General features: G+C 39.3%; 1 protein-coding gene across 4 annotated transcripts in view; it reads right to left on the bottom strand.

Moving 5' to 3' along the window:
* Positions 1–15195, bottom strand: part of DPYD (dihydropyrimidine dehydrogenase) — a 594441-nt gene that overhangs the window by 66912 nt on the left and 512334 nt on the right. For 2 of the 4 annotated variants that reach the window (XR_016280498.1, XR_016280499.1), the window contains exons 20-21: positions 7968–8147; positions 5689–5772 (exon numbers count right to left, since the gene is read on the bottom strand). Coding sequence is in view for 2 of the 4 variants with exons in the window: in XM_089515658.1 (XP_089371784.1) it covers positions 7968–8147 (180 nt within the window). In the remaining 2 variants the exon portion in view is untranslated. The remainder of the gene's footprint in view (positions 1–5688; positions 5773–7967; positions 8148–15195) is intronic. The other 2 variants (XM_089515658.1, XM_089515659.1) reach the window with 1 other exon arrangement.

Below are 15195 nucleotides of genomic sequence, written 5' to 3'. Positions count from 1 at the left end.
ATAGGGTGGTTGTCAGCAAGGAGGAAATGAAAGAAAGTTTGTATCAGATTTATGAGGTTGTGCAAACATTAAAAAAAATCAAATGGTTTTATCAGTTTTCCAGTTCAACAATGATACAGCCCTTTAAAAATGACAAAATTATCGAAGCCATCCAGTGTTCTAAGGAGTTTTCAAATCAATCACTTCAGCCATTAATGATCAGAACCTTTGAGTGGAAAGAGTAACAAATTTATGTGAGATAAAATGGAGTGAGATAATTCTCTTTTATTGTTAGGTATAACTAATCTGTCAGGTTTTTAAATCACAGGGTACACAGCTGTGGGTTTGAAAATTCTGTCAATATTTTTCTTCATCTCTTCCTAGCAAATGACCTATGTTGCTGGGTCACATTGACATAGAAGGGAAATTTGGATAACATCTGTTAAATGTTTACTGTGGCTGGAGGCATGCAAAACATTCCAAATTTATTGGGTGCTCTCCAGACAAAGTTAAGCAAAACACTGGCACCTAATTATGCCCTTACATTCCACAGGCTGCAACAGCATATGAACATAATAAGAACCCAAAAGAATTGGTTTAAAGGCCTATCTGGTCCCGCATTCTGCTCTCATGGCTAGATGCAAATAGGAAACTCACAAGCAGACAATAACTGCAATAGCATCCTCCTGCTGATTGACCCCAGTTACTGATATGGAGAAACATATAGGGAATGGATGTTTAGATTTCGCTGGATTACAGCCATTTTCTTCAGGCTTATATATGATGACGGTGGGTGAGGTAGTCTGCAATATTAGAAATATATTCTGAAATCAGTAAGATCTTCTGTAATCGTTTTAGTAAATGTGGTTACAGCTGGACTGTAGAAGGCTGGTCATATCTGGGATCATGCATCTGAAATGATTTAGAGGTCCTTTGATATTACACAATTATAGAATTATGGTTCCATCTGGACTGCCATGGTTGCATCCAATGGAAATTTTAGGTTTGTAATTTGGTGAGAGAGAGTTCTAAATACTCCAAAACTGCAAATCCCAGAATTCCATAGGATGTTATCATGACAGTTAAAATGAAAACATAGTACTGTAACTCTGTAGTGTGAAAGGGCCCCGGGACAGAAATCTAAGGTTCAAGGGCAACTTTGGGCTTTTTCAGGTGGGCAAAAGGGACAGGAGCATAGTGGGATGCTCTCATCAGTGTTGTGCAATTGGGAGAAGATTTTCAGATGATGTAGTGATAATCCCATCATTATCCCATGAATGAAAAGGAGCTGGAAAACTTCTTTTTATTCATGGCATAATGATGGGATTATCGCAACATCACACAATGTCATCAGAAAATCTTTGTCCTATCGTGCGACACTGACAGGAACATTCCACTATACTCCCATCCCTTTTGCCAGTCTCAAAAAGTCCATACTCTTTTTTTCAGCCATATGACTTCTTGATGTAAGATTCTATTTATTAGCATTTTTAAAACTTCACACTCATGTATGGGTTTTGCTACCGACCCACTGAGCCAGTTTTCTGCATTCCAGATTGTGCAATATATACATGTGGTGATTAAACAGTTAGCTAAAGTAGTAATATTATCTTATTGCAAGTGAAGAGGTCTGATAGTTTAGATTAATATCAAGCAGCATGTCTAACTCAATACTGTTATGTTATAGAGATTTATTCCTGAAACCAGGGCCATCTTACACTTGCTGGTTAGACAAAGAGGCAGGGAAAAGGAAAAGTCTGGCCTGCTACAGACTGACTGGTGTAATGACCACAGATTGTGGTGGCTACAGTCTCCCAGCAGGCTCAGAGAAAATATCTTAATTCCAATTAGTGGGAGTTACGGATAGCTAAAATGTGAGAGAGTGATTGTTCCTATTGTCCTACTTGTGAGCTTCCCACAGGCACCGGATTGGCTGCTTTGGGGGAAAAGAAGTTGAAACAGAAGTTGGTAGAGAATGTGGGAGGCAAAGATTCACAAAAGCTGATACTTATGTTTTTTTGCTTAGAAATAAGCCATGACAGCTGAGATCGCACATCAACTTATTGGCACTCCACCAGTGCACTTTCCCCCTTCCCTTTCTGCCTTGGCATCACCTGTTGCATGCTGGACTGCAGCCACATGGCCAGTTAGAGGCCAGAGAGGGGAGTTAGGCAGCATTCAACTGAAGTTCCACAGCCAGGAGCAGAGAAAAGGCATCGACCTCCTAGCTCTACAGCATACTCATGTTTCTTTTTGGAGATCTGGGAGGATTACATCTTCTTAATGCTCCTGGCTGCAGAATCAGGGTGAGGTATTTTCTCTGCTCCTGACTGCAGATTAAAGGCACATGCTGGTATTCTGGAATGGGAAAGATCAGTTGTACCATTATAAGTCATTTTGCATCTTCACTTAGAGACTGTTGGCTGGTTACTACTTGTTGGCCTAGCATGCTTATAGTATTAAATGGTGAGATGACATGACGAGACACAAATGCTGCCCACAGCAACTTGAGTAAAGCACTTCACGAACAAATACGAAAACTGAAAAACAGAATGATGTCCTTTGGGTAAACACAAGAGTGAAATATTCATGTTCCCAATTTTGCCTGGGAAAACAACATCACGCCCATTTCTTACACCCATTCTATTTGTGAAATACTTTAGTGTCTGGATGTGATTATTGTTAACATGTAATTAGAGTGCTAAACTATTGTTGAGAGCCTTTTGATTGCCTGCTTCTTCAAATTTCTGATACAGCCAGAGAACCTACTTTGGATATGATGGGATTCACATTCTACCCCACCTCACTCTGATTATTTGTATGTGTGTGATCAGTTTCAGGATTCTGAAATGTTTATTTTCAACAGTTTTGCACATGATGCATTTAACAGTTAATTACTGATATAATAACAAGCTAAGAATACTATGAATTGCAATATTTCCCTTCCCCCTTCTCATCTAAAACACAGAGAAAATAAAATTATCTTCTGACAATGCCTATGTAGCAATATACAAAAATAATGCAGAATGTCCTGAGGTTCCTTTAGAGTATCAAGCAAATGTAAATGAAATATACATGAAATATTTGTGAGGGGAGGGGATAGGGTAAAGGGAGATGAAAATCAGAACTTACCTCTTAACCACACAACATTAGAAGATGAAACAAAAACTAACCATTAAATTATTTTAAACCCAGAAATACTGTATTCTCTAGAGCTTAGCGATAGGATTGTCTTTACAACTGAAAGGTAATGTTACAATTTTCAGAGCTTCACAGAGAACAAAGAAGCCTCCTCTAACCTCTTACTGAAAAGAACTCCAGTCTTCAGCAATGATAAGCAGAGATTTGGAGGTATCTGACATGCCAAATCCTATTCTTTTGTAAATCTTGGCTTTATACAACATTTTCAACCATGTTATATTAGATTTCTCGAAGGATAATCAATAGGCATGATGTATAACTGAAAGTACTGTTCAAAGCAAATCTCTTCCACAAGCCAGAAACAAAAGCTCAGGTTTTGTTGCTGAAAATCTACTCTCAGCAGTTAGGGTGGGGAGGCAAGAGCCACCAGGGAGCAAATTAAAAAATCCCGTTCTGACCATGGCTCTCTTCGCTGAAAGCAAAAGTCACCCTGAACCTGCTGTAACTTATTCCAGCTGGAAATGGTCCCAGAGGAATCCTATTGCAAATTGGGAATGCTTAAGCATGGCAGCTACGTGGAGAGAATTCCTACATGGTTACACAGCAGGACGCATTCTGGGTTCTTGGCACCACCGGATTAGTGAGAAGTGAGGTGGAGATCCTCTAGAGGGTAAGATTCAACATTCAGATCTTAAGGCTACGACCCAAATTCTAAATCTCTTTAATTGGTATGACATTTTCAATGACATTAATAAATGTACTAATAGGGAAGCTGTTAGGAAACAAGGATCTGCCTCATACAAAGTCAAACCCCTGTATGAGCTGATTTCCCATGGAGAAAGGCCTGACACTAGCATAGCTAGGATACTACCCTTCCTTGTATATCTTGTTATGGCCTTTATGACTTATCAGAAATGCCATCTTAAGTGTACTATATTCCAAATCAAACTCCTATATTTGTGTGATAAAAGGCTGTAAGTGTCACAGATTCCCTGAACTCGGGGAATTTTGAAGTCAGACTTTACTGAGTCCATGATAATTCCCCTTGAACATTTTTGGTTAAATTTTCATGAGGTCACTCTAGGTTTTGGAACTCCCTAGAATCCAGATTTCCAGGTAGCATCTCATGGTAATAAACACAATGAACTATGAGCTGTCTGTTTTTACATGGTTGCTTTTCTACACTCCTGCTTCCTGTGGGCTCTTAACTTCTAATATCTTGTCATATGTGAGTAGAGTCTCTTCTGCTAATGTTTCCCCCCTTGTTTTTCACTGGCACTAAGGCTCCTCCATTCCCTCCCTATGTTTCAGGAAGGAAGAAAAGGTGCAATTATGTATGTACGTTTGTATTTATGTATTGCTTGTAAGCACTTGATAATCAGTGTGGGGTAGTGCTCTGTGTGTTGGACTAGCACACTGGGAGACTGGAATACCTGGATTTGCATCTCCACTCAGCCATGGAAAACCACAGGGTGACCTTGGGCAAGTCACACTTTTTCAGCCTCAAAAGAAATGGCAAACACCCTCTGAATAGAGGGGTGAAACAGACCACCCTGCAGGAGTAGCTTCTGACTGCCCCTTTAAGCGCTGGATCGGAGTTGTGGCAACCACATGCTGCGGCCTGTTCCGGCATTTTCCTTGCACAAAAAGAAGCAGCAAAAAGCCGCTCCTTTTTGTGTCTGCAAAAAGGTGCCTGCCACTGTGCCAGCATTTTTTCTGCATTTTGGCAGCATACAGCATCTAAATGCCGTGCCGCTGAAACGCTGACAGCTGTGTGGTCAGGCGGGCAGTGTGACACCCACTTGGGGGCAGAGTCAGAGCATGTGCCATGCAGACATCATGTCCCCAAGCTGCTGGCAAGCCGGTGTATTTTGCCGGTGTGTTTAGTCCCAAGGTTTGCCAAGAAAAAGACATGATAAGTTTACTTTAGTGCTGACATAAGTTGCAAATGACTAGAAGGTCCACAACAACAACCAAGTTTACATTTTAAAAAAAATTGTAATGCAACATGAGAAACAAAATATAGTAAATAATTTAAAGCATTCCAGCAACAAGATGGAGAAAGACTGTGTAAACAGGTATAGTCTCATCAGGTACTTAAAGTTGTCAGACCATACAAAGAATATTTTCCAGAGGATGCGTGTGAATGCTAAAAAAGCCCACCTACTTGATGTCATGTGGCGGTACTTCATTTGTTGTGGAACAACTAGTAAATATAAATTCCCTCATCTGTTTTGTCAGCTTTTTAATAATGACTGCAATTCTCCTTCCCTTTCTCAAGGAAGCCAACATAATTCAATGTACATGCTGGCAAAAACCCCTCTTCCACACCTGCTCCGTTCCTGCCTCCAAGCTGTGTAAAAACTTTCAATGGTAAAGCATCAAATTGTGTTTTAAATTTAATGTCTCAATGAAACCCCATTTTTGAAATTCCTTGGTGCCCAGGTATCTTATGAAGACTCTCTGCTATCTTAAACAATCCAAAATCACTCATGCAGTATTATTTTGTATATATATTTTAAATGAGTTACTTTCTGGGCAGGCTTTACCAGACAGACAGCAGCCTACCTGTTATCTAGCAGAAGAGAGCCAGGGCCGCAGGGAACACTGAATAATTCTTGCCTGGCCTCATGTTCTGGAAAGGCATATTCTCTGAACAAAGAGCAGAAATAGTTTGCATAGTATATATAGGGACAATGTTCCTGAGCAAGCTATGTAACTATGGCTGGTTCTCAGCTCCTGAGACACTTTGAACAGCAGATACTAGGTAGTGGATTGGACATATCCATTAAACTGAAACATCTTCTCCTATTACTCCTTGAAAACAAGGCTCTATAGAAAAACAGTGGTGTACTACTGAATACAAATGGTCTTCGTACATCAGCATTTGAAACTAGCACAAATAGCCATACTATTCCTTTGCACTAGAGATAGGATATATATGGTGTTTTGCATAAGTTGATGGAAGTGTACCAGAGAAGCACATTGTTGGGCTTTAGTGTCATCACATCTACCACTATCCCCCCCCCCCCCAGTGGTTCTGTATGAGCTTGCAGCTAGAGAATAGTAATCACCAATACCAGAAACCTTTAATTTCTTCCAAACAGCCTCAAAAATTCATACTGGGAACTGTTTTCTGGTAGGTGTTAGAGCCAGTGTGGTGTAGTGGTTTGAGTACTGGACTAAGACTCTGGAGATCAGGGGTTGATTCCCTTATTGGCCAATGAAACTCACTTGGTGACCTTGAGCAAGTTGCACACTCTCAGCCCCAGAAACCCCATGACAGGATAGCCTCAAGGTTGCCATAAGTCAGAAACAACTTGAAGGCACACAACAACAAAGACACTAGAACCTCAAATTATATGTGTATTCATAGAGATTCACAAAATACATCTTCATGGTCTCAGTTCCATATGATGTTTATGTGAAATTTCTGTCCATGAATGCTCATAAATCACAAATGTGACATTCAAGCAAAAGACGTTGCTGGTATTGTTTTACACCATTATATTGGTTTTTTTTTAAAAAAAAAGCTGTAATACTACTTAACAGAAGAATGCTTTGTGTCAGTTCAAACAATTTTACAGAATTTTGCAATATTTTGATAGTCATATAGACACGTCTTTCAAGCTCGTAGCAGCTGATGAATCATCATCCCAAAGCCCAGGGAGTGAGCTAAAATGAAAGACTAGCTGTTTTGTTATTTTATATTGTACCAGCCAGAAGGCCCAACTAAACAATATGCTTAGCATGTAATTAGAAATGGTGCTTATTGGAATGGTAAAATTTGTTAGTTTTTCCTGGCATGTACTTTCTCTCTCATCCTGTAGTTCAACATGCTTTGTTTGTGACTGACCATGAAAAGAAAAACATGGGCTTAATTTACAAATCTGACTGCCGAGGCATGGATCTATAAGGAATTCCCATTGTTGGAAGGGGGGGGGGGGATGCTAATCACTGGGAATATGCAATCCCCTTAATGTTTAGTTAAATCTTATATTAATGTCTAGACTATTTCAGATATGTTTTGTTTCAGTAATAAGTAAGTAGTTTCTAGGTAAGACCACACTTTTAGCTCATCACCCTTTCCCCCAGCAAGAGAGTTAGGAGGGTGTTAAAATGCTGGCAGATCTCCTCTGTAAGTAGTAAAGCATTGCAGATTATATCAAGTGTTGTCACAACACAGTGACTACCATAATGGCAGACATTTCACACAAATAATATTGTCTGGTCCTTTCACGTGGCTTGCCAGGCACCTAAATGCGTATAACATATAGGCATGAATATTACAACATTAAAACTGAAATCCTGAAATAAATTTATATAAAACAAACCTAAAATATAAACCAAATAAATAACAAGAGACTATATTGAGTGTAATCAAAATACATGATACTGCAGTAGCAAACTATTTGATTTATCAGCAAAATATGAGATTCTGATGGGACATGGCAGTATTGTGTTCAAGAGCAGTTTTTTTCTGCATGGGAGAAGCACTGTTATTAATTTGGCAAAGGGGGAAGTTGGGAATGTGACATAGCTATGAAAGTGAGATCAGAGCTTGAAAGTGAACACATTTGTTAGATAATAGAATAGTAACAGTTTTCTTTTATATTCAGCTTTGGATGTTTATACTGAAATGTGATATAAGAATTGTATAAGTAAGTAAATACCAAAAAATAGTCATTTGCCTCTTGAAACTGAAGAGAAGTGTGAATTTTGGTAAGTTCTTAAAAATGAACCACTGTGATCTCTCTCTCTCTCTCTCTCTCTCTCTCCATCTGTTGCATCTCATCCTACCCATACCAAGTATGGCCCAGTGAGAAAGAGGTGCCTCTATAACGTACCTTTCCCACTAAGCCAGCAATTGTGGGCACAGGTTTTCCTTTCTGATGTCTTATAGTTGGTGGACTCTGTCCATCCCAGTCTTGAAGTTCCTCTATGCTCTGCAGATAAAGCAAAGCCCTCAGCCCAGTGCAGTAGTCTTCAATCACAGTAAAGTCTTGATTCTGAATTGCACTGCACACCTAGAAAAACATACAATTAATTATTATGGACATTAAAAGCAGACAGATGATCAAAGATGACAGCTGCTCAGACCACTGGCTTTTCAAGCTACCCCTCACCATGCTTTAACTGCTGTAAACTTTCAGGTGATTTATCTAATTATTTGTTATATTCCTTTCTGAGCAGTGCACAATATATCATGAAACCAAAAGACATCAGAACCTTTAACACACACACACATCTCAGCTACAAAGTAAAATCATCAGCAGAATTAAGACCTATAAAGTACAAATAGAATAAGATGAAAGGCTAACAATCCTGGAAGAATTGTGGGGAGATCTTCCTAGAAGGTGCATAATGTAGTCACCAAGCAATTTTCTCCTGGGAAATCAATCAGTGATGATAAGTAAGTTACAACAAATTTGAAGAATGAGCCATTCTACAAACTTTGAAGAGAAGGGAGTATTACCTATTTGGCAATCAGTCCACTAGCCAAGATTCCATAGATTCAGGTTAAGCATGTCAGTGAATGGGTTTTTTGGGAGACATTCTGTATTTTTGATCAATTTTATATCTGTATGTTGCACAATAATGCGTGCACTTGGATTAAGTCACTTATACTTGTGTTCCAGAGCTCAGCTCTTACAAACAGTTTTTGAATTGGGGCATGACATAATAGCATCTTTTTTTGAAAAGAAAAACTTGAAGGTCAGCCTCAGCAATAACATTAGAGACTCCTGCCATTTACTGTTTCCAGTTACTTTCCTACCTGCCTATTCAGAACTTTAAATGGGAAATGAGAAATTAGATTAAGCCCTTGAAACTGGGAAATAGCGCTATAATGTATCTGACTCAAAGGTAATGTGTTATAAAAGTGAATGATGTTACTATGAATTACTTCTGGGGGAGGGGAATGAGAGTGTATAAACATTTTAATGTTATCATGTCAACATGGGTTTGGGGATGTACTTCCAATGAGTAAAAAGCACTGAGTCATCCCAAAGTGTTGTATATTTAGAATCATTTAAAAGGAAAGAATCTTTAAAGAATCATTTTAAAGAAATATTTCTATATGTCAGTCATTTTTCTATATCCTCATTGTAATCATCTGCTACTACCACTTTTGCTAGTACTGCTACCGTATTATGGCTATGATTCTGTATCAACTATTTACTTACATAACCTCCTTAGTTACATAGATAAGTAATGCCTCCCAGTTCAGTCTCACCCCCAGTCCCCATTTACTGGGCAACAGCCACTGCAAGTGATAGGGGTCTGTTCTCATCAATCAGAAAGCAGCTGATTAACACTCCCACATCTTCTCATGAGCAATCTCTTGTGCAACAGTCAGAATGACAATTTCCCCACATGCCAGAGATCGCATGTGTAGGAGTGTGTGGGAATGTCAATGTGCTGCTTCCCAATGGACAGGGGAACAGACTCTTGTTGACCAATATGTGGGGACTGAGCTACTTTCACGGACCCTACATATCCCTTAAATTAGGAAAGTATGTAGGGATTGTGAATACAAACCAGCTATGAATTCATAACTCTAGGTTACACATTCATAACTGCCTTAGTGAATTCCAGGCTACTTCTCAAGAAATGACTTGCAGTAAAGACTAACATTAACATAGTGACCTTTAAAAATAATATTAAAAACTTTGATTTGGCTTCTGTTTGTATTAGTAACAACCCTCCCCCCACTTCACCTCCCATGTATTTTTCCTAGACAAACAGAAAATGGTCAACTACCAAGAGAAAAAGGGAAGTCTCACACAGATGTCCCCACCTGACCATTCAAAATTAATTCACACAATTTGCAAGGCTACATCTGATCAAATCCCATGTAATATTATCAAAGTTTTATTCCTGGTGTCACATACTGCATTACAAGCTGTTGTTCAGGAGGAAGAAAGTACGCTTTACATTTTGAAATACTGTACACTGCAGCTACGCGAGAAGAAACAAGGAATATGTATAAAATATGCACAAGAACATTTCCTATGCAGCCCATTTACATTACATAAAATCTGTTTCTCTGGAGGAATAGTGTGAGCATTAATTAGGTCTGTTATGTCTTCCATAGATTTAAGTGCTCTCTCTCTCTCTCTTCCTTTTTCCTCCAGAACAATTATAGAGAACATCATTATAATTTCCTCCACAGGTTATTTAACTGTAAAACTCAACCAATGCTTTATTTAAATTTCTTTGTTCACCAAGGGCTTCTAATTTTTAAACATATGAGTAACACTTTTCCCAGCAATTCAGACAAGGAGAGGAGGCATTGAAAATGCAGGTTAAAAAAGTATCCTGGTTAATATAATCCAAATAAGCCTCATTCCATTGCTGAAACCTTGTACTGTTTTGACAGTAAGTATGCAGCTGAGATACACAGGGCATTACAAGTCTAATCTTATAAATAATCTGACTATTAATGTTTATCACCTTATCTTGGTAGTAGGAACTGAAATATTACCAAACTGCAACAAATTTATAGATTCAGGTAGAACACAGTCCAGTCTAAATTTCTGATGTGTATCAAAGCATATCCCCAGAATACCACTACCAGGCTTAGTCATAGCCTTCTGCTGCAGCAAGAAGCCAAGCAGCAGGACACAACAAAACACTTGTACTTAGTAACAGGAGGGTGTTACTCACTCAGTGGGTTACAACAGAATCTGAGACATCTATCAAGGACAGTAGGAATTGATGGGAACAGCCCCTGTATCTTTATATGCCTAAGCAGGATTGCTTACTACCAGAGCCTTACATTTTATCACATGCAATAGACTTAAAGGACTGACTATCAGACTTGAAGCTTTGCATTCTGAGAGTGGTGTTCACTGATGGTCAGTGTCTCCTATGTCAGTGGAGCAATGAATCCACTCTGAGTTTGACTCCAGGCTTGCAAGAAACTAGCCAAGATGCTGAACTTATTTTGGGAATGCATAGATAAAGTAGGTTCATTGTTGAACATTAAGAAAACAAAAATAATGACCACAGAAGAAAATAATGATCACAGAAGATCTACATGTATTCATCCTAGATGACAAGGAAATTGAAACAGTTAATCTTGGATCAAAAATCAAGAAACAGGAAAATGACTAGGAGTGGGAAGGGCAGCTATGAAAGAACTAGAAAAGATCCTGAAGTGCAAAGATATGACACTGAACACTAAAGGTAGGATCGTCGAAGCCATGGTACAGTCAGCCCTCAGTATCCGCAGGGGATCCGTTCTGGATCCCCATGCAGATACCAAAAATCTGCTCAAGTCCCATTGTCCTCATTGGTGGCATGGCTGCACCACCATTCAGGACAATGGGACTTGGCCATCCTACCTCCCCCGAGGCCTGCCTCGCCATTCGCGTCATGGCAGATGGCAAGGGGTTGCCTTCTCTTCCTCCTTCACTCCCACTGCCTCTGCCTCTTTCTTCCTCCCTCTTCCTCCTCCTCCTTTTCCTTCTCCTCGCCCCACTGCTGCTGCCTCCTCTCTCCTCCCCCTCCTCTTCGTCCTTCCTTCTCCTTTTCCTCTTTGCCCTGCTGCCTCTGCCTTCTCCCTCCTCCTCTTCTTCCTTCTCTGTCACCCCCCCCCCCCCGGGCTTGCCATCCGCGGATGCATGGATCTGCAGATGGCAAGTCCATGGAAACGGAGGGCCTACTGTTTTTCCAATCACCCTGTACAGATGGAAAGAATGTGGAAAGAAAGAAAACTCATTTGAGATTTGGTGCTGGAGAAGAGTGCTGAGGATAACTGAATGACCAAAAAGAAAACACATGGGTCCTTGAACAGCTCAAACCTGAACTCTGTCAGGAAGCCAAGATGACTAAATTGAGGGTGCTGTACTTTGGCCACATCATGAGAAGGCATGACTCATTAGAAAAGACAATAATGCTAGGAAAGGTAGAAAGCAGTAGAAAGAAAGGAAGACTGCATGCTAGATGGGTAGGCTCAATTAGTGAGATCATGGGCCTGAATCTACAAGACCTTAGCAGAGTAGTGGAGAACTGGGGGGCTTTGAGATGCTTCATCCACAGGGTTGCCATGAGTTGAGGTTGACCTGAATGCAGTTAACAAAAACAAAACATGCTCCTTTCAGCCTAGAATCAAATCCACCACGGATTCACTTCACTCATGACACAGAAGCTACTGCCTGCCACTAGTAATAGTGCCACTGAATAATCTCAGTTTGAATTCCCTGTGTGGAAAGAGAGGATGGATTCTTTTGGCTACTTTCTTTCTCTCTGCTCTATTGGACCCTTCCCTGATGGCCAGAGTTTATGCAGATTCACTAGTGAACATGTACCTCAGGATATAAATAAGTGGCAAAGATTGACTATTCCACCATTTTCACGCCATACGTTGTATGTATAGAACACCAAAACAGTGATGCTTCTATGTACTGCATTTAGCAATAACATGAACAGACAATCAGAAGAGATCAAAGTGAGTTTCAAAGTAGTTTCCAGGCAATTGAGACAGCAGTCGCTTTCATCTGTGCTGTTATAGTGACAGCACACTCTTTGGAGATCACAAATATTTCATTCTGCTATGATTTTCTTCTCTTTCTCTGTTGAAATGAAAAAATTCTAGCATTTACCAGAATGCCATCTTGCTTTACCCAAAAGAGAGAGACTTAGTTCAGTTTTACTACTGAACTGCAAAAGATTGCTAAGTAAAAGTGCTTTCCAAATGCCATCCTATTAGGCAGGTAGCCTTTAACCTCAAGCTTCTAATATTCTGATCATATCAATGGGATAAGCAATGAAAATGGAGTGGTCGGTATCTTTGAAAGGTCCTGCAATGGACAGGCTGTTTTGCGTTTCTTCTTTTAATTTGGCTGACTTTTCTTCGACACATTCTTCAGTGGTGAAGCAATGAAAAGTTATGTATGCAGCCTATTTGATTCCTCATAGTACTGCATTTACTATTATCTTCTTATTATTATTACACCCTGTCGGTGACAAACACAAAATCAATTAACTTCTTTCTTCAGCATGAGACAAACATTAAATTAAACCCTTTTGTTGTATGTAGAAAATATGACAAAGACCATTTTCTTTTCACTAGCTTTGCTAATGTTTTTGGCAATATAGAAAACCAGATAAACATGGAGGGAGTTACAATGCCTTGCATTAGATACAAAGTCTTCATTGATGTTTAAATCATTTTATGTAGGAAAAAAGTAGTTAACATTTGAGGGACGGAGTGTAGTTTTGCTTCAATCTACAATATACTGGATTTCGCTTATAGCAACACACTACTCAAATTTAGGAAGAAGCTTCGAGCTATATATTCACATTCTAATAATGCATAATACAAATTTTTTTTTAAAGAAGAAATGTTCTTAAGCAGGTAAAGTATGGCAGAAGTCTATGAAGAACAGACTCTGACTGGTGATTTTTTTTTTTTTTTTTGGCCCTGAAAATATGACTGCATCTATGTATACTGTCCAGCAAAGCTTTACTTGCTGATTCTGCCAAATGTACCAAGTGACCTAAAGTCTAAAATTGATACCCAAAGCCAAGAAGACAGTCTGAATGCCTAGAGACCCATCTACCTGAAAACTATCTTAAAACATTTAGGCCAAAAACACTAGGGAGAAGAGGAGGAAAGAAGCTAGGAAGCGAGGATTTTCTCTCTCTTTGGCTTTATTCAGGACAGATTTTCTTTGGTCCATAGAGACAGCACTCTGGGCAGACAGAGAACTGTAATGAACAATATCATTAAAGCTGGAGTCTGTTGTTCCCTTGAGGCACTTTCCCATGGGTCCATACTTTTGTAAGCTGCAAGTCTATCAAAACCAGCCAGCAAAACAATTTTTCTGTCTTGGGACCTCAATTTAGTCCTGGAGTGATTAACCTCTCATCCTTTTGAGCCTCTTCCTTCAATACTGCTATATTTTCTTTCCGTTAAAATTGCTTTTGGGCTCCATCAGCTTGGCTATAAGAATTGGTGAACTCAATTTTGTGTCCACGGAAGAAACTTATTTGTGATCTATGAAAGGAGAAAAGTTCTCTGACCCCTAGAATGCTACAGGAATAAAGTAGAAAACCCTCTTCCACAGTACCCTGAGAGACTGCTTCTTTTCCTTGTCTTTCTGCCCAGACAATACTTTCAAGCAGGAAGTGCAAAATGTAGTTTGTTGGATCATTTTAGGAAAAAAATGCTCAGTTTCTAAAATTCTTTAGTTACTTCTAAGAAAGTATTTCTTGGCCAGGTAGGCCATGCCAATTTTGGTTATTCTGCGCGAAAGTGCAGTAATTCTGCTTTCGTAGGAAACACCTTATTGGCGTTGATTCAACCTTTAGCCACATTGTGAAATCTCAGCTGAATCCAGAGAACTAAGAATTTCTCTGTGGAAATAGAAAATGGCAGCTTTCTCAACAATAGGCTCCACCAAATATAGCAAAGAACTAACATTTCTGTTTTCTTTGTGTCTTCTACCTCTTTTGCAAAAATAGTTTCAAAGAACACATTTGCATTACTGTCTTTCAAAGAAATTGGAGGAAAATCGGCCTTAAAGATCCAACACTCTCCTTCTCTACCTCCTCTGCTGACTGCGGAAAATCAATATTCATGGTAAAATTATTAAAGCTTTCTTTCAGTAAACATTAGAAACCTACCATCGGTGAAACAGAGAAGAACACCATCAGGACTTTGCATTATAACAGATTTTGTGAACCCTTATCAGAAAGGACAAATGAATTGTTAAACTCAAAAACTAAATGACTAAATGATTCTAAAACCAAAATGAAGTATATTCCATATTCAAGAACTGCTGCTATATAAACCGAGGGAGAAAGCGAAGAGGAATAATGCTAGGTAGAAACACACATGTGTACAGTCCATGCTGTTGAAAGCAGACCCTTCATTCTGCTCTTTTCCTTGTTATAGCTGCTAAAAATAATGATTGCAGAATCCTTTTCAACAAAAGGTCATTTATGTCAATGGACAGCGCAAGGAGGATCAGATCACCTGCAGTAATTGCAAATTAATGCTCTACTGCTAATGCATTAACTACACACTATTGATCTACAATTGAATCATACTGGCTGCTGTGAAGT

The sequence above is a fragment of the Sceloporus occidentalis genome, unplaced genomic scaffold (assembly GCF_023333645.1).
Source record: "Sceloporus occidentalis isolate IW3139 unplaced genomic scaffold, rSceOcc1.0.p SCAF_3, whole genome shotgun sequence".
NCBI classification, from domain to species: domain Eukaryota; kingdom Metazoa; phylum Chordata; class Lepidosauria; order Squamata; family Phrynosomatidae; genus Sceloporus; species Sceloporus occidentalis.
This window is presented reverse-complemented; position numbering and strand designations above follow the sequence as displayed.